Here is a 19,751-nt window from a genome sequence, read left to right on the forward strand (position 1 = left end):
TGTGTGTGTGTGTGTGTGTGTGTGTGTGTGTGCGTGTGTGTGAATAACCTTAAGGTGCTCTGAACTTGTGTGTACTCGATTACAGGCCGACAGTGAAACCTGAGCCAACATCTCGTGACATTCCTGCGAGTACGCGTACAAGCACGCGCAAGCCAGAGACGTCAGTAATTTCGACTGACGAACCACGAGACCGGCCAATGAGAACTCTCAGCTGGCAGCGCTCCTCCAATGCTTGGCCGACATTCAGAGATACGTGACGTTGGGGGCGGGACATGCCTGTGGGCACTGATGCCTGTCAACTTGGTATTAACAGGCGAGTGAAGAAATCCATCAAAGAAGGGACGATGGCGAGAGGTAGCCGGAGCCTGAGACAAGTAGCAGAGTGTCTGAAACAGTTACCTTCTACAGCGAGCCGGGAAATACAGAGCAGGAACAACGTCAGGTACAGTTTGTAAGCTTTTCTTAATCTGTTCTCCACCGAACCGAAAAGTTTAGGTGAAGACGCACCAGACAATAACACATGTCAAAGATAGATATCGCTGTGTTTAGTGGTAAACACATTAGTTTGAAGGAGCAACATTTACGAACTTAACTCCTCGTGTGCCTTGCTTGGTTTATTAAGCCTGCCAGACATGCTATGGTCTGTTGTTGACATTGTTCCATCACCTCGGATTCCTCAAACATCGTATTTGTCACCTGGGCGTGTTTCAATTGAAGTCTAACATCTGACTAATACAGTCCAGCTACAACTCACGGTGCTGACAACAGCCTGTAACTATGGTGGAGGTAGGGGGTAATCAGACAGAGATCAGACTTTACAGAGTGTATATAACTATGTAATTATAGTCCCAGTGAGTGAAAGGCCTGCTTTCAGAGGTGTAGAGGTGAAAGCACAGATGTGTTGTCATCGAAATGTTCACAACCTTAACATTTAAGCAGCATTTCAATTGTAGTCGATCAAGACTGAGATATCTTTGTAACCCATTTACATACTGTAAGGTCAATGAATCTATTATTATGCATAATGTTTTATAAACTGAAAATATTATTGATATCTTAATTTTTCAAAGCTATCACAAACTATACCTGTCAGATAAATGTAGTGGAGTTAAATGTACAATATTTTCCTCTGGAAAATCCAAGTTAAAGTGAAAGGAGCAGAATGGAAATACCAGGCACAGTAAGCATCTCAAAAATATACTCTGCTCAAGTAAATGTACAAATCTACATTCCACTACTGCAGCTTCACCAACATAATTTGTTATGGATATAGCATGTGTCAGGAGAAAAGCTGCTGCAATAGTATGGTGTTTTGCAATATCTCTGGAAATCCATTTTTATCTGGGTTTTAGATTCTACAGAGGAAAGGGTTTTTATGCCGACTGACAGGTGCTAGGTAAGATAAGACCAACAGGCAACACAGTTAAAGTTCAAGTTAGCCTCTGACACAGTGTTTTGGAAGATGGCACATTCCTTAATAGTGTTTCTCAGGAAAAAGAAAGGGAATCTGCTCAGCTAATTTTAATTTGGCAATGTTTTACCAACAGTTTCTTCAAAGCCTTATTAAACTTTGGAGAGCTTGCAGCTTTTAGTGTGCAGATGACCTCTTGATCCATCATACACTGTTTTTTGTCCTTTCGAACTTGGATGTGCACACTGTCCTCCTCCTTTGCTTCGAAGTCCAATTTCTGAACCATAACTTTCTATATCTGCACCCATACACATGCATGGACCTAGCAGTTTGAGGTCAGTGCCATGTGTCTGCGGTGTCACATTTCAGGGAGTAGTGAATGGGCTGTCTATAAAGTGACCAGAGGGCTAGTAATGGACCAGGAATCTGAAGCAGCATGTCATGAGAAGCACGGAATACATTTCATGGGTTTAAGCTGATGATGACATAAATACTCACATCACATTAAGTGGTGACATAATGGGTAGTTAAAGCTAAACATATGCCCTGGGAACTGTGTTGTGCTTCCAAACCATCCAGTGCCAGGGACATTGTGGAACAGAGTGCCACAGGTGCTGTGGGTGTCAGCCAGGCACAATGGACAAATCAAACCATCGGACATATTCCTCAGTGGTAGTCAGTCACTGTGACCCTGCAGGCTGCAGATAGCAACAGTAAGATGACCTGTTAGTTATATGTTCATGGCATCTATGGAGGCTACAAGCTAGCTTTTACCTGTCCAGATTAATACGGTCCTCAGCCGTGTTGTCACAGCAGACTCAGGGCTTTTGCCATGATCCTGCCGGCTGCTGATCAGCAAAGCAGCAGTGGAGAACAAAGGGAATAAAACTGCAACCTATAATTATTCAGATAACAAGATCAGTTGATTATTTTTGATTAATGGTGAAATTGACTACAAAGTAATGAAAAAGTGATGATTGCCAAGCACAGGTTAAAGATATAACATGTAACAATTCTCCATTACAAAGTCTTAAAAACGACGAGACATTTGTTACATATTTTGATGAGTGACCTGAATTCAAACACGTGGATTACACACACCCTGGTAGTGTGCAGTGTTGCTAGCTTAATGCTAATTTACAGTAAAGTAATCTGGCTGTCTGAACTGAATGAAAACTTGCACAAGTAACGCAAATAAACTCAAATGATCCTGTGGTCAAACGCACCTCCCTGGTGGTGAACACACCATTAAACAACCACCATTGCTGATGAAAATCTTTTTGACATGACTCAAACTTGAAATGCACCATTAGCTTGAGTAAACTTGTGGAATTTTTTGGGCTTGACCATTGGGGGAATAATTTTACTTATTTCATCTTGAACATTATATGTCAGCTTAACAGTTGTCATGGGATCGAATATCGAGACATTAATATTAACTGTTTTTGCCAGAGCATTGATTTCTGTACTATCTGTATATCAGAAAGTGAGAAAGATGGAGGTTGGACATCAGGAAAAAGCAGTTTGAGTCTGTGAGAGAAACTGTCAGCTGTTGGAGCTCATTTCTCCAGCATTAATGGAATTCTTCCTGTCCGACCTGGTTGTTTGCAGTTGAAACCTCATCATTAATGTAATTCTGCAGCTTCTCCCAAAGCCACACAGAAAGACCATGTATAAAAATGCAGACAGGCAGTCACAATACAAGGTTGAAAAGTGCACTGGTAGCTCAGTTCGTAGAGCACGTAGCACACGTAAGTCCTTACTGAAGTGGCCAGGTTCGATTCCAGCCCGAGTCTTTCGCTGCATGTCATCCCCTCTCTCTCCCCCTGCCTGTCACACATGAAGCAGAAATGATCATTGAAAGGCTGTGTAGTGTGCTTTAGGTCTCCAAAGCTAGCAGTAAAGTTGGTGCCCTTGACTTTGTTCCATTTCAACTTACCACCTCTATGTCGGTGACCCATTTTGCTTGAATGACAAATGCTTGGCAGGTGTTGCAGGAATCCTTCCATGCGGAGTATCCTGTTCTCCAGGAATAAAGGCTTATGTTGCAGCTTGTTACTCTGTTCTAGATTTACAGGTATTATTGACTAATTAGGACTGGGCGTTATGTTGATGTAGATGATGAGGAATTAATCAGTTTTGTCAAGAGAGTCCCTGTCCCACTTAGGCCTGTTATGAACAAGGTTAAAGATTTGTCTCAGGCTAGAAAAAAGAAAACATTTTACTTTTCAGTGAAATTATAAATAGTCAAACTAATATTCCAGAACATCTGAAGAACCAAATGAACCAGAACCATGTCATTATTGTTTGTTTTGTGATCAGATACCTGTCATCATGCGGGATCCTGATGACCCGTGTACCTCCCCTGCTGGGTGCAGCCATGCCAGGGCATGGCGTCGTGCTGCCTGCCCGCAGCTTCTTCAACCTCGCTGATTCCTTCTCCAAGAAGAGGGAGTACTCAGAGAGACGTATCATTGGGTGGGTCACTCAAGTCTGCTCTCACTTGTGGTCTAGTATTTTGAAACTTGTTCTCTCTTAACTACAGTCTTTTGTTTCTTCCCTTGGCATGTCTTGAGCCATACTCATCACATTTTTTAGGTGTAGTTGGAGCTCAAAACGTCCTTGTTACGTTGATGATAAAAATGTATGACGCATAATCACAGAAAACAACACAAAGTATATTCAATTGTAATAGTACAAAACCTTATTAAATAATTTGAAATAAATAAATCATAAATTCACGCCTGAATAATTGTTTTGAACACTGGTGTCCTATTTAAGGCTCCACATGTGTGTTTCTGTATGACGCACTAAATGTCCTCCTGTGTTCCACAGAGAGGTCATAATCACTAAATCTGCTTGTATAAATAGACGCAGGCAGGTGGCAGCAGCTACAGTGGTGCAGTTATGTAATAGTCGTGTGGAATATTATCTCCATCTATCTTTCATTCACTACATTGTGCCTTGATTTTGTCTTCTACATTACTCTTTTTCTTCTTATCTTGCACTCTTTTTGCCTCCCTGTCTCTTCCTTCTCTCTCTCTCTCTTCCCTTCTCTCCATTTCTCATTGACCTAGTTCAGACTGAAGTGGGTCAGGAGTCTTGTACCGTGCCAGTCTTATTTAGTATTTAGTGTTATGTCACATTTCTGACCTTCATTTACTTCCTGACGTGCAGCTCTGCATGGACGTATTTGCACACTGGGAGCTCATGGCTCTTTGCTCTTCATCCGTGACTCTTCAGGTATTCCATGCAGGAGATCTATGAAGTGGTGGCTGGGGTGGAAGACTACCGCCACTTTGTTCCCTGGTGCAAGAAGTCTGATGTGGTGTTTAAACGAGCTGGATTCTGCAAGGCCAAACTAACTGTGGGCTTTCCACCTGTGGTGGAGAACTACACCTCCCTTATCACGGCAGTACGCCCCCACCTGGTCAAGGTAAGGTACTTCCTCCCAGCCTATGTTTACTAAACACAACGGGCCTCATGCAAGAACCCTTTTGTATTCTTATCCTAAACTTCTCTCACTATTTTTTGTGTACAAATCTGTCCTGTATCATTTGTTCCTGTCTTAAGATTGCCATGTGTTGATTAGCACAAGGAAGAGGTTTCAACATTGACAGTCATGGAGATATTAGACTGGATAATATTCTAGCCTGAAGGAAGTAAGTTGCACCGTCAGTTGTCATAACAGAGGATCATAGTGGACAGAGACCTGCACACAGACACAGAAACAGCTACTGCAATATACAAGCTGCTGTGCTGAAATATGTCAATGAAAATAAAATAATCAAAGTAAATAAATGAACTTCAGTTTCATATTTGACTTTCATTTAGATCAGAGGCCGGTTTATACTTACATGTTGAATCTATGCTGTAGGTTTGAATGTAACTACATGTTGGAGCAACGTAGACCACAACAAATGTGATTGGTCTGCTTGTTAGCATCGCATACATCTCCAGATCCATGTCCCCCAGTGGCTGGATGAGCAAAGAAAATGCACCCTCCTACCTCAATAGGTTCAATGGTGGTACACACCATCCATCTTCTCTGGCATCTGCTCTCTTTTCTGCGTGCAGTAATTTCAGTAAAATATAACTGTTTAACATTTCTTAGCTCTACCTTCAACATGATTCGTCAGTTTCAGTCGCCATTGTTTGAACTACACAAAGAAATGCAACACAGTGGCCTTGAACCCCACCACGCTGTTGGCCACTTGCTCAGGCTACAGTGTAGGCTCTGCGTATTGTCTTCGTACATCTTTAAATCAGCCATAAGACATTATAATTCTTAAGTAAGCCAAGTGTGTTATCTTTATACGACTGACTCATAAGACAGGTATGGACCACTCGTAAGTTTGTAAAGTCATTCCAATTCAGAGTATGAGAAAATCAGTTATTGCCATGTATCCCTTGCATGTGCCACTTGAGAATGAACGTGTTCCTACGATAAGAGACAGGTCAGCATTGAGATTTTTACATTTGCATTCATTTCACAGACCACAGAGCCAGTTTTTAAAATCTGATTTACTAACTTAGGATATCGGCAGTTCAGTAAAACTTGGCAACATTTACACTTTCCTGCTTAAATATATGTAAATATATGCAATATATAATGAATGTACAGGGTCATTATCAGGAACACCTTTGCAGCTCCGCTTTGTTGTGTGTGGTTAGTTGTTTTGTTCTGCCCATTACTGTCCAGTTTCCCCTTTAATTGTCTCTTAAGGACCATACCAACCCATAAAATCTTATTCCACACTGTATTCACACACGTCCTGCAGGAGCATGTACCAGCTCCATTGAAGCAATATGATGTTTACAGTGAGCTTCAGTGTCTTTGGAGACTCTTATATCTCCACCAGGGTTTTAAAGGGTTATACATGCTGATAAGGTGTTAGCAGTTAATCTATACAAGTAACTACTGTTAGATAAGAAAATCAGCGAGTTGTACTTTGCAGCAAACCAGTTGTAAATAATGTGTATATGTTGTTGGGCAGGCATCCTGTTCAGAGGCAAAACTGTTCAACCACTTGGAGACGGTCTGGCGTTTCAGCCCTGGTATTCCCGGCTATCCTCGTACCTGCACCGTGGACTTTGCTGTAAGTAACTGTGGCAGTTCTCAAAGAAACTGCGGTTGAACTTTCACCCTGTCTGAGAAAATGTGTTGGTTCTTTCATGTGTCAGAGGTTGGCATGTCATATTTCTTACTGGATCAGTTTGAAACTTTCAGAGACACACAGACAGACCACTGACATATACACATACAGTCTGAAATGCAGCTGCTAACTTCACCCTCCCCTCCTCAGATCTCCTTCGAGTTCCGGTCCCTCCTCCACTCCCAGCTAGCTCACGTCTTCTTCGATGAGGTGGTGAAGCAGATGGTGTCTGCGTTTGAGCGTCGTGCCTCCAAGGTGTACGGTGCGGAGACGGTCATCCCTCGCGAGCTCATGTTCCATGAGGTTCACCACACGTAGTGTCTACTCTGCTGCACAAACACAGATACACTGACAGATGCAAAGCCCAAAGCCAGAGAGAAAAAAGAGAGGGGAGTGTAGAGAGAAAGAGAAGACTACCTGTGTTCTAACTGAAAACTGCAGTGCCTTTCTCACAGCTATGACCAAGTTTATTCTAAACAATCTCATCTCTAGAACTGATGTGGATCCACTAGCTCATTATCACCTTGGTGCTAAACACATGTGGACATGTTTTCAATTCATTTCCATTATCAGAACTTCAGTCTGTGCCTGGTTGTGAACCTGAATTCACAGGTTATGTGAGTGTTTCCATAGAAGTTAAACTATGGCCTTGCAGTGCTGTTGGTCATGATTGGTCAGTTCAATATGTCATCACATCTTTAAATATTAGCTACACTCAATAGTCAGCTACACTGCTCTAACCACCATTTTGCTACCACTGGCAATACCACTGAAACGCACTTTAATTAACAAGCTGCTGTTAGAAGACGCTGTACCAGTACATGTCTTCATCACAAATGCAGAGCCAATTCCCTCCTATTCTGCTCTCAAGTAGTTTAGCCATTTCTCAGTTCATGGTGACTTGTGTGTGTGTTTAAAAAGGCTCACACTGGGACACTGTCGTCTACGTTCTGTGAAGCTGAAATCGCTTTGAATACAGTATATGATTGATTCCTGCTTTGTAGGGGGGCACTCTTCAGTGACACAGATCTCAGGATGATTTTCTCAGCATATGTTACAGATCATTTGTGTTGGGACCAGTCTTGAATTTCTAACTTCGATACAATACCTTGAAAAATATCAACATTTGATGCCATGTCCCAATGGGGAAGATTTGATTTAACATTGAGGGTAAATTTAGATTTTTATTGAAGGATAAATATAAAAAGACTTATGCATCAAAGTTGTTTTACTTCTGGAGGAGGCGAGGCTATGTAGGCACTGCAGTGGTGCGTGTGTCAAGATATCGATACTGCGGAAACGGAGTCTTGAAACCCTTTCAAATACTCAGAATCGATATGTATCAGTATATCAATATTTTTGACAACACTAGTTGGAATACAAACAAAACAAGGCAGATGACACTTTTGAAGTTGTAGGAGAGTAGGGAGTGTTTTTGGAGACACCCACTGCCTTTAGCAGCTATGTGCAGAGGCTTGGGTGAATCTAATAGATGTTGCAGTGTGGAGATAAAGATCCAAGACTTAATCTTGCATTGCAGTCAGCTTGGATAATGTTGATATTATGTTCCTTTCTTCATAGTATAATCATTAAAGCACTGCACATGAGTGTGTTTCTGTGCAAATTTAGGGTTGAAAAGCAATGTGATTTCAAGCTAAGCTATATGGTCAGTGGTGGCAATGAGCCGTGCAGAAGCTTTAAGTCTCAGCCCGTTAATTGCTCGTCCCAGGTCAACCTCATTACATGTACAGTTCCATCTGTAATCTCAAGGAAGCAGCACGCTTCCTCTGTCAGGAGCTCAGTGGAAAAGGATTATATGAGTGTTCAGTGACTCAGGTGTGATTAGTTGGAAAGTGATCAACAAAAAGTGACGCCTGTAGAAAACTTTAAGTAGATAGTCAGTGTGTTTTCCAAATACCTTTAAGTTCTGCTTGCTACACACTCCTTTCTCAGCAACATCAGTGTTGGGAAGCGTGTAGGGCTGTAGCAATTATTGTCATCACTGATTCACTTGCAGATTAAGTTATCGATTAATCCTGAAGATATTGAATTCACTGTTATATGTGATAGAAGGGAAACAATTGATCGCCACATTTGACAAGCTGGAACCAGTTTGGCATTTTGCTTGAAAATTAAAGTTCTGTTGATCGACTCATTGATCGATTTTGGACTAATAATTGCAGCTGTGAAAGAGCTGGGTATTGGATCCATGACTCAACAGCACTTTGAAACTACATTGCCAACAGTTGTTTCAAGAGAGCAAAAAGACTGGTTATAGCAGTGCAGAATGCTAATGACAGTAGTTCATTTATTACGAAACATTTTCTAACCCTTGGGGTTCTTTACGCACAATGGAAAAGAAAACTAAAGCATTTTTTGAAAGTTTCAGTATGTAGAAAGTAGGCGGTTACAGTTGAGATGGGTCACTACTAATGGATCATGTTACTGATGCTGCTCATTCCAGTAAGGCAGAGGTTAGAGGTCAACAATTCTTTTGTTAGGTTCAGATAATGTGAAGATATTTACAGCAATATTTACAAAGCCCTGGATCCACATAGTATTAAGACCTTGATGATGACTTGAAGGCACACAGCAACTGAAAAAAGTAAATGTCTGAATTCATGTTAACAAACTCCACAAGTCCAAGCAAAATCAACTCAGTGCTGTGTGGCTAATGCACAGTCACTCTGCCCTATAGTAAGTTTCAACTCCACACACAACCATATACTGTATATTATAAAAATAAAGGGCAGAGGCAGGTTGGACACTGTGGTTCTGATTGTCAGTCACAGACGATGTATAAATATGACTGCGCACAGATGTACTAAATGTACTGTAAGCTATCAGGAATACACACCAACACAGGGTGTTGACTTTTATTTTGCTTTATCATAAGTAGGGGAAGTTGTCTTTTTTTCTTTGATGACACATGCTATGCTCTCGTCATTATTAAGGGAGCTCCACTGGACATACGAGTAGCTAAATTATGCAGCAAAGTGTGCAATATCAGCAGTGTAATTCTTATTTTTAAATGCAGCTAAGAAAGCATTTACACCCGCTGTCAATATAAGGGCCCAAACTGTCTGTCAAGTCACAGGCCAGGTCACACACCTTGACCTGTCCTGTCAGTCAGACAGACGCTGTTTCAGTGAGCTATCTGCTGCCCTGAAACCTTCACGATTCCACCTGTCCAACCCACACCGCTCACAGAGTGCCTCCAGGCTTACTGGCAACATATTATCTTTATTTTTAAACATTATACTCATTTTATCATATTTATTACTTAGTTTTTAAGTGTAAATATTGGTTTGAAGATCGCATAAGAGACTTAAACACTGCTTTTAAAGAGAAATGTGTCTGTTTGATGGGATGGGGAAAGAACTTGTTGTGTAAATGGTGTTTGTGTTGAATGACTTCAGAAAGATGTACCACCTGCATGGTTTATAAAACTATTTTTTCTAAAAAAAAAAACAAAACTGATGTGTTTTTTGTTTCTGGGTGTATTTCTCAACACTTGTACAGAGTGGTTCATGGCCCCAGTTGACTAGACAGAAATAGGGTCATCATGTGAGTGGTAAGAATAGACTACCAGCAGTGTGAAGCATGGCTGCAATTGAACAGTCGGTCATAAGGTTTGAAAATGTCACTGCTGGCAAAGGGCAAAGTTTAACCTGAACTCTTTAGGCTTTGCAGTAGTCTTTTTCCTCTGACCTGCATTTAATGTTATAGTTAGGATAATATCCAGAGGAACACAGGTCACTGGAACACTTGTTTTAATTACAGGTTAATAATGGGAAACAGATTAATTATATTTTCAACAGAAGGCAGGTCTTTTTTTTTAAAGAAAGAGTTACTCCAAAAATGAAAGTTAATTCATTATCTACTCAGCCCCATGCTGTGGCTGAGTCTCGTATACCACAAACTGTGAAACACAGATCTTCTCAAGTTCTTGATCTTGTGTGTCTCCACCTGGAGGTCAGCAGTGAACTTCACCTGGCTGTGCATCTGTGTCTCCTGCAGCTCCTGGTATTGTTTGTCAGGAGTTTCTTAAGCTGGATTTCCATCTCAAGCTCTCCCCGAAGATTGTCAGCCTGCTGTCTGTCTTTTAGATGAACATTCAATTGACAATGTGTACTGGAGGGTTATTCAGATAGAGAACAGAACAAATCATCCTGCTGAGGAGAGCACCTCCACTCAAACTCTCCTGTTTGTTGTGAAAAAGATGGAGTGGACCGAACATGCAAATATAAGAAGAAACCAAATTCTTATATAAACATTATGATGCTGTTATATCACGGGTCTCTGAGCCTGTGTTGGAGTACAAGGAGACACACACCCAGACCCAATGACCTCTGACCTCACAGAGGGAAGAGGACATGGAACAGACCTAAGAACACCAGCCATTCTGCCATCAACCTGTCTATAGTCAGAAATATACCACACTCCTCACTAAGTCGGTCCTCTCCTTCTCTCCTTTTGTACACCCTGTCTGACATTGTCAGACTGTCTATTAAATTATAAAATGTGTAAATAAATACATCTTGTGTTTCAGATCATGTAATCATTTTGATCTAAATTGGCTAATTTAGAGGATGCCACACTGCTATCTGATGAGTTTTGGTAATAACTTTTAGCACGATTATATAAGAAACGCCTTTTAGCATTCACAGCCAATTATTACTTTTTTCCAGATCATCTGGAATCCCTGGGCTTCCGTAGAGTTGGATTACACCTGACAAGCTGTATGAAGCCATTTTATTTTTGTTTTCAGTTATTTTTTTTCTCCCATTTTAAATCAAGTCCCCGTCTACTTCAGTTTAGGAGAATGCTGTAACGCTGTTTTACTGTAAAGCTCCAAAAATGTTTTGTGGACTATGAAACTTCATCCAAATTTCCATTGGCATGGGACTGAGTAGATAACGACTCTTTCTATTGGGGGGGTGAACTGTTCCTTTAATAGATTTCCAGATTTTTCTCACAGATTTAAAGAAACCATGATGAACCTGGGCAGGTGCAGTTGAACATAAAGCCCCCCAGCCTTCATTACACCACTGAGACGTTAGAATCAAACCAAACACTCCACTCAGCAGCTGTTCAGAGATTATATCTCATGGTCTCTGTTGACAGATGGAGCTGCCCTGCTGTTATGTGATTGTAGAAGCTCTACATGTGTATTTTTTACAGAACATTTTAAAGACTAAAGTGATCATCAGCAGTTGGAGTCTGCTGATGAAAGTCATATAATATGAGATTGTTTAATCAGCTGCTGTTTAAGGAGAATTGAACCTCAACTTTTAAACTAGACTGCTGAGAAAAATAGATATCTAAATGTCTTAACTCAATGGACACTGGTCAAATTATCAACGATGATCATATGATTGAAAGCTCCAGGACAGTTACTGAACAGAACTTGTGGTGTGATCGTCATCTTAACACGGTTTCCAAGGTTGAACTTTAGACCTCAGCTAATGAACAAGTATTAAAGAACTTGAGTAACTGACACATCTAAACAATTGAATTTATTAAATAAAAAAAAAACACAAAACAATCACCATTAATCATGTCTACATTGTACAAAACAAAAGTTGAATGATTGCTGCTATTTGCCAGTTTACAAAGGAATAATGTCCTGGAAAAGAAACACCACGGACTGTGTGTTCTCTGTAAGTAATAAACTTTATGTAGTTTCTTTCCTTTTGCAGCCATTTGTGACTCGCACTTAAAGCAGAGTGTATGAAGGTCAATGTTTAACATCACATGGACATCACAGGTTATCACATTTAGACTTTGTAGCTGAGACCTTGAACGGTCCAAACTAGTTTGTAACTTGAACCCTACCTCACGACCCTGCCCCACTCCTCTGCTCTTACATACCATCAGCCTTACTGTATACTGTGCAATCAATATTCAGCTATGATGGTCAGTGACCTAAAGGCTGCTGGTCAGAGAAAAACTCACAATGCTGCATGCATGAAAATGACTCCAAGACTTAAAAGCTCCACACACCTCAGTAAACATTAATTCAATTGTACATTGTTTTAAACAGGCCCCTGCTGATACTCAGACTCTGGTAATTTAGGCACTCATCCAACTGCGGTCATGTACAAGGGAGCATGTGACATCAGCAGACATACAATGTCATTATTTCAAGGACAAAGTCACAGAAAATGCTCAAGCTCTGTGAGAAATAATTTGTTTAATTAAATGACAGACTTTAACCTACATAATATTAGCTGAGAAAGAAACATGGCAGATATAAAAAACAAAACGACAATTAACATGACAAAAATAAAAGGACAATCCTGGCAAGGCATCTTTTCTCGTTCTCTCTCTCTGTGGTACCAGAGCTTTATAAATGTGTATACTATTATTATTAGTTTCTTCTTTGACCACTTTAATCACTTATTACCTCTTACAGAGATGGAATGGTCTCTCCTGTATAAGCAGTTTTCCTTCTGTCTGGTATTTTATATGATGGACTGAGTTTTGTGCAGATGTTGATAGCTGAGGAGGATTCTGATGTAGTAACTGATATTGATGGTCACTCATCCTCAGTTTTTCGAGCAGGCTGGGTGAATGGGACAGAGGAGGACAGAATCGGGCGAGGCTGGCTCCTCCAGACACCCAGCCAAAGGGGCAGGAGGCAGAATCATGTAAAGTAGTGGGGGTCATCAACTGTTTGCAGCTCCAACATACTCATGGCCGGTTAGTCAGTCTGTATGGGCAAAGTGTGGTTGAGGTGGGTGCCGGTTCTTGGAGGATTATCTTTTGTTCCTCAGCATCCCTCAGCACCACTCTGCCTCTTAGTCTGTACAGCGAGTCAGGAGGATTGGCTTAGAAACCCATGCCACCTCCCATACCTCCCATACCGCCCATGCCTCCCATGCCTCCCATGCCGCCCCCTGGCATCTCCTTCTCATCCTTGGGGATCTCTGTAACGACAGCCTCAGCGGTGGACAGCAGAGATGCTACGCCTGCAGCGTCCAACAGGGCTGTCCTCACCACCTGTGGAGGAAGGGAATAAGAGGTTACAGCATTTCTACGTTCTGCGTGGGACATGATTCTTGTTTTTCACCCTGACAACTGTCACTTACATTTCAATCTCTTTAAAATATTGGGATATTTAAAAACAGCTCGACTGTATCCTGGTGGCTCTTAGTAGGTTAGGGATAGGCAAGTTCAAATAATATTCACAAAAGTCCAGAGTTCAACGAAAAATACCACTTATAAACCTCATAAAACCTATGATACCCTCTGAACTACTAAGTGTCAGTCATTAGTAGCACACACTGGACACACAAAATCTGCCTTCTCTCTACACATGTGGTTAACTGTGCAGTCAGAGAATGTGTGGTTATGCCAAATCAAGTCAAGTATAACCCTAACCCAGCACACTGTACTGTGTTAGCAACGTTAGCTAGTAACCACTTGAGGGGGCAGATGATTACAACAACAGTGGTGTTGTGACATGAATGCACATTTATAGGCTGAATGTCATCAATAACACCTTTAACTACATTACACCTCCATAATCAATGAGCACTTCACCTTGGTGGGGTCAATGATGCCCTTCTCCACCATGTTGACGTACTCTCCCAGCATGGCATCGTAGCCCAGCTCAGATGATCCCTGCAGGATCTTCTCCACAACTAGTGAGCCCTCCACACCTGCATTCTTAGCGATGGTCATGGCAGGAATACGAAGCGCCCGTCTGATGATATCCACACCTGTGTAGAACAAGCAGAGGAAATCAGATTTATAAATTCACTTTTGACACAAAACTGAAATTGAATGCTAGAAAGATGGCTGCTTCTTTGACTATCAATACAGGATTATTGTCATGCCAATAAAGCCTTGTTCAATTTGTCTGGTGCCCTTTATAACTGATCAACATTTTTAATAGTCAAGTATTGAGAGCAGCTCCAGCCACAGTACATGTCATGTCATGTCATGTCACTCATAGGCTGAAATAGCAACAATTTGACAGAGCTGTGAGGAGGGTTATGTCCCTTTCACACTGGACAAAAACCCCACTAGGCGCCTGGTGATACTCAGACTCTGGTAATTTAGGCACTCTTCATTCAGCTCAGGTACCACTGGTAGTGCATGTACCATAGTTTGAGAACAGTGGGTTCAGTACATTTAAGCCTATGCATGTGATTTACTAACCGATCTTCTGGTCAGAATTGGCAGTTTTGAGGGTATCGAGGGACGGGATGCAGCGCAGCAGAGCACAGCCTCCACCTGGTACAATACCCTCCTCCACAGCAGCCCTGGTGGCGTTCAGAGCATCGGTCACACGGTCCTTCTTCTCGTTCACCTCCACATCACTTGTTCCTCCGATCTGAAATGGAGAGCATGCATCACAACGTTACGGTCACACAACAAAACTATGGTGATCTGCAAGTTAGTACTGTCTGCATTTCTGTTAGTACCTTGAGTACAGCCACTCCATCAGAAAGCTTGGCCAGCCTCTCGTTGAGTTTCTCCTTCTCGTAGTCACTGGTGGTGCTCTCCAGCTGCTCAACAATCTCTGCCGCACGTTTGTCTACTTCAGCTGCGCTGCCTCCTCCCCTCAGCAGCAAGGTGTCATCTTTGGTTATCTGCACCTCACCAATCTTGCCAAAGTCATGAGCCTGGATGTCTTCAAGAGCCAGGCCCAGAGACTCGTCTCCAAACACCTGGAGAAAGGAGGAGATCAATACATATAAAATATGTCTGAATGTCCTCAGTTTCACTTAAAAATCATTTCACACACTCCAAATTAAACTTTAACTGCACAGAATTTAGCACAGACATTCTCAAGTCACTTGACATTAAAAAGTTGACTTACAGTGCCTCCTGTGGCGATGGCCATATCCTTCAGCTGATTCTTCCTGTTGTCTCCGAAGCCTGGGGCTTTAACAGCCACCACCTGAAGTCCAACCTTCAGCCTGAAAGTTAAATTGTTGAATATTTGTTACTATTAATCCTTATTCAAGCCTTCTTTCCAGTGCAATACGACCCCTCATCTGACTACTCTACTCAAGCTAACCCACACACAAGCTATATTTTACTGGTTAGGTTTGATCAGGCAACAAACACAATGTACCTGTTGAGAACCAAGGTGCTGAGGGCCTCTCCATCCACATCCTCTGCCACAATAACCAGTGGTTTACGGTGCTGGTTGGCAATCTCCAGGGCTGGCACAATGTTCTGGACACTGGAGATCTTCTTCTCACTGAGCAGCAGGTAGGCATCCTGGAACTCACACTTCTGGCCTAAAAACAGAGATATCAGATTGATGGTGTTCCTTCATAGGCAAATATGAGGACAGGAAGTGTTTGATAGAACCAATCACCAGGTTTGTATAATAACTTCTGGGTAGAAACCCCCTGTATCACACATTAGCCTAAATACAATTTAATTGTCTTTTTTCATGATGTTATTTCAAAGTGTGTACATCTAATTCAAAATACATGTTTGGTGCTGTAATATCTTACTGTAAGTAACACTAGATTGGAGCCCTAATTAACCTGTTGGGCCACAGATAAAAATGACAGCTTGAGTTTAACCAAACTAGCAGTTAGTCTGAGAGGTCGCTGTTGTGTAGACTAATGTAGTACATAAAAGAAGCACAGCAGAAACGTCAGACAGGTTGGACCATTGTGTTTTACTATACGTCAATCAAAATCAACCACCAGTTGTCTACCTGGAACTGACTGTTGATGTTAGAGCTACATCAGTTAGTCAGACTATAGACAATTTCAGTGTAGTGTGTAGTCTAGCAAGCTGTAATATATGGGTGTAGTTATGCAACGAGCAGCCTTACCTTTAGCAGAATTGATGAAGTAAGGGGAGATGTAACCCCGGTCAAACTTCATACCCTCGATGATCTCCAGCTCATCGTGCAGAGTCTTCCCATCCTGACATGTAAAGCATGTATTGATTGTCACCTCTCATACCAAAACAACAGTAGACTCTGGTTACAGAGTCTCATCTAGACTAATGCACAGTCTCTATACCACTGCAACTCTCTCTATACCTGTCCTAGTCAAAAACTGGCCCTAAACGTAGAGACCATATTACCCCACCCTGACACATCTGAACTGGCAACCAGTAAGATTTACAGTTGATTTTAAAATTTTAACACATATTTTTAAAGCTCAGTAAGGGTTAGCCCACATGCATATTGCTCAAACTCTCAATGCTTTATGAGCCAGAACACAGCCTTGGATCCTCAAGGCCCTCTTGGTTCTTCCTCAGTCCAGGTTCAAAACCAAAGGTGACTGTGCTTTCTCAGATAGGGTACGTATATTTTGATAAAGCCTGCCTGAGGAAATTGGGCTCGCAAAATCATCCTTAAATTCTTTCTAAAAACTATTTTATAAAACAGGCTTTTATGTGAATCCCTACCTATACACTGCTGTTCGGCTGTTTTCTGTATTTCTCCCATATTTCATTTTATTCCCTTTTCAATTTTTTTTATTTAAAGCGTTGATCTGTTCTTATCCATATTTCCATATTATGTTTGTTGGTCCATTTTGAATTTGTTGCTGCTTTGCATGTAAAGCACATTGTAAACATTGTTTTAGAAAAGTGCTATACAATGTTATTATAACTATTATAAATCAAGCAATCATTAGGGCTATACATCAATCTTTTTATACCTTTATGTGACACTAACCTTGACAGTGATGACTCCCTTGCGGCCGACCTTCTTCATGGCATTGGAAATTATGTTACCAATCTCCACGTCACCATTGGCTGAGATTGTGGCAACCTTAAAGACCAAAGACAATATTTAAGCATTTCATTACAAATTCAACATGTGCAGCTACTCATCATTTCAATGAATTTATTACTAATTAGGTGTACCTGTGCGATCTCCTCAGGGGTTGTGACTGGTTTGGAGAGATTTTTCAGCTCATTAATGATAGTTTCAACAGCCATCATGACTCCACGACGGATTTCCACGGGGTTTGCTCCTTTGCTGATAGTGTCGAAGCCCTCCTTGGCGATGGCACGAGCCAACACAGTGGCGGTGGTGGTGCCGTCACCAGCCTCCTCGTTGGTGTTGTTGGCCACATCCTGAACCAGCTTGGCACCGATGTTCTTGTACCTGTCCTTCAGGTCGATACTCTTGGCCACCGTCACACCGTCCTTGGTGACCTTTGGGCTGCCCCAGCTCTGCTCAATGATGACAGTGCGACCCTGGAACAGAGACAGAGAGTGGTGAGATGACGTGGTCTGTAACACTGGGGTCAGTGAGTTCCAATACCAAAAGAGTTAAATTAATCAATGACCCAACCAATGTTTTTAATATAGTTGGTTATGGTATAGCTTTCCATATAGCCTCACATTACCTTTGGGCCCATGGTGACAGCCACAGCATCAGCCAGCAGATCCACTCCCTGCAGCATGAGGGCACGAGCGTCAGCTCCAAACTTCACATCCTTTGCGTAGGCTCGGGTGAGGTGAGGAGCCAGTGCCCTGCACACAGGCCTCACCTGCTTCATGACTGTGGGTAAACGAAACATTTCTGTGGGAAGAAAAGAGAGGGAAAATTATGCAACATGTCTGAGACCATTAATGACCACTGCCATGAACCAAAGGTGTTCCAAATGAAAATGATTGTGTAGCTTTTTGAAAGGGCAAGAATGTCAGAAGAATATTTTACACATTGAAAATAGGTGTGTGGTTCCTGTGATGAGTAGGGCCAAAGTACACCTAAATAATTATTCTCCAAAGCCAGCCATCCCTCCCCCAACTATCACAAGAGGACAGATTATGTTACAAAGGTTAACTGTGCCCCTAGTGGTCACTAGTGGGATGATGTGCCACCAGTGAATGAATGAACCTCCACTCATTGGATGGTCAATTATTTTTAGAGTTCTCCAAGTCACCTTATACAAAAAGGTACAATATAACCAGAAACACATCACAGCAAAGCTCACACCACCACACCAGCATTATGCCAAATCCATGTGATAAAAAAATGTTTGCAAGAAATCTGACAAAACATCCAACTACATTCAAGTGTGTTAATTAACGTTTAGTCTGTCAGTTATTATTAATTAATTAATTAATTAAATTTTTTTAAGCATTTTTTACTTAATAAGTCTTAAAAGGATTATACTTTTTTTTTTAAAAATCGTATTGTCGAACCCAATATATTATTAATAAAAAGAAACTGCCTGCTGTTAGCTGTTAACTGTTGGTTAGCTTCAATATGCTTGCAAATCGTGTCTAGTCATTCAACACCATTTTTTATCTATCTGGAAAACGCTGATCTTCATTTCTAATCCGGTTAGTGTTTATACTGGCCTTGATCGTGACAGGATTATTTAGTGTATCCCCAAACCAGTTCCTGGTTACCCCACGTGTGCTCCTCAGGTCGTGCGTCACAAGGTCAAATTGTAAAAGCATGTGCGGAACTGCCTCACCATCCCTGCTCAGCCTAATGAATGACCATCACACTGTCAGCGACTCTCGTCAAGAATTGCACAATAATTGTATGGCTGGCGACAATTCTTAGTAATGGGTCTCTTCCTGTGTGCCATTCAGGCTGTCCACAGCACTCAACTCGGGTATGACTTCCATAAGCAAAGGTTTCACCAGTCGGACACGAGACGCGACATTCCTGATTAAATAAAATAACTCCATATCCGTCTAAGACAAGATGGTAGCTTACAGAGAGGGTTCGGCAGCTAGCTATAGTCTGTGGTGACATTTTAGCATGCGTGTCCTTGCAGTTAAGAGAGAAATCTGTTAGCAAGGAGTAATTAAAGCTAGCATTGCTGATAAGTGTTGCGCTGAACGTTACACCTAAGCCAGGACAAAATCTGACATCGAGGGCTAGCGTTCGTCAAAAGCACACAGTATGGAATATGTACTATGTAGCTTTGAAGACTTTATAAAATGTCAGCACTTACTTGTGAGGTAAAAAGCTTGTGGCGGCTACAAGGTGCTCGTCTGCAAGACGGAATGATATAACGACTGGAAGTAAGGACAGCGGTGTAGAGCAAATAAGCTGCCGAGAGAGGACTGCACATGGCCCATCACATCCGGGTATTTCACCGGCACGCCCCGGACTCTGAATAACATCATAATGCTTACATATTTGTCTTATATGACTTTATTTCTGAAGAAACGAGCTCACGGACTAAACCACAGTAAAGGTTTTTATAATATTATGCCGTAAG

General features: G+C 41.6%; 2 protein-coding genes across 2 annotated transcripts; one reads left to right on the forward strand and one right to left on the reverse strand.

The window, feature by feature from the left end:
* The first annotated feature begins 302 nt into the window (after positions 1 to 302).
* On the forward strand, positions 303 to 10,067 carry coq10b (coenzyme Q10B). The gene is made up of 5 exons (XM_084362271.1): positions 303 to 442; positions 3,734 to 3,889; positions 4,655 to 4,847; positions 6,409 to 6,510; positions 6,718 to 10,067. Exons 1-5 carry the CDS (start codon positions 345 to 347, stop codon positions 6,883 to 6,885), a joined length of 717 nt encoding a protein of 238 aa, XP_084218397.1. The 5' UTR covers positions 303 to 344; the 3' UTR covers positions 6,886 to 10,067.
* A 2,000-nt stretch (positions 10,068 to 12,067) lies between these two features.
* On the reverse strand, positions 12,068 to 19,601 carry hspd1 (heat shock 60 protein 1). The gene is made up of 11 exons (XM_084361505.1): positions 19,482 to 19,601; positions 17,913 to 18,088; positions 17,425 to 17,760; positions 17,234 to 17,329; positions 16,379 to 16,472; positions 15,659 to 15,827; positions 15,401 to 15,500; positions 15,003 to 15,248; positions 14,737 to 14,911; positions 14,116 to 14,294; positions 12,068 to 13,572 (listed from the first exon to the last, which is right to left on the reverse strand). The coding sequence occupies exons 2-11, from the start codon at positions 18,084 to 18,086 to the stop codon at positions 13,402 to 13,404; spliced, it is 1,740 nt and encodes a 579-aa protein (XP_084217631.1). The 5' UTR covers positions 18,087 to 18,088; positions 19,482 to 19,601; the 3' UTR covers positions 12,068 to 13,401.
* Between the last annotated feature and the right edge of the window lie 150 nt (positions 19,602 to 19,751).

The sequence above is a fragment of the Pagrus pagrus genome (assembly GCF_965226575.1).
Source record: "Pagrus pagrus genome assembly, chromosome: 9".
In the NCBI taxonomy this organism is placed as follows: Eukaryota; Metazoa; Chordata; class Actinopteri; order Spariformes; family Sparidae; genus Pagrus; species Pagrus pagrus.

What these genes read in the sequence shown, in the direction of transcription:
- coq10b (XM_084362271.1), top strand. Translation starts at nt 345, where the DNA reads ATGGCGAGAGGTAGCCGGAGCCTGAGACAAGTAGCAGAGTGTCTGAAA. An exon ending in CAGAGCAGGAACAACGTCAG is followed by an intron (nt 443 to 3,733) that starts GTACAGTTTGTA and finishes TTTTGTGATCAG; the next exon opens with ATACCTGTCATCATGCGGGA. An exon ending in CCTGCACCGTGGACTTTGCT is followed by an intron (nt 6,511 to 6,717) that starts GTAAGTAACTGT and finishes TCCCCTCCTCAG; the next exon opens with ATCTCCTTCGAGTTCCGGTC.
- hspd1 (XM_084361505.1), bottom strand. Translation starts at nt 18,086, where the DNA reads ATGTTTCGTTTACCCACAGTCATGAAGCAGGTGAGGCCTGTGTGCAGG. An exon ending in ATGGAGTGGCTGTACTCAAG is followed by an intron (nt 14,912 to 15,002) that starts GTACTAACAGAA and finishes TCTCCATTTCAG; the next exon opens with ATCGGAGGAACAAGTGATGT. An exon ending in GCATCATTGACCCCACCAAG is followed by an intron (nt 13,573 to 14,115) that starts GTGAAGTGCTCA and finishes CTTCCTCCACAG; the next exon opens with GTGGTGAGGACAGCCCTGTT.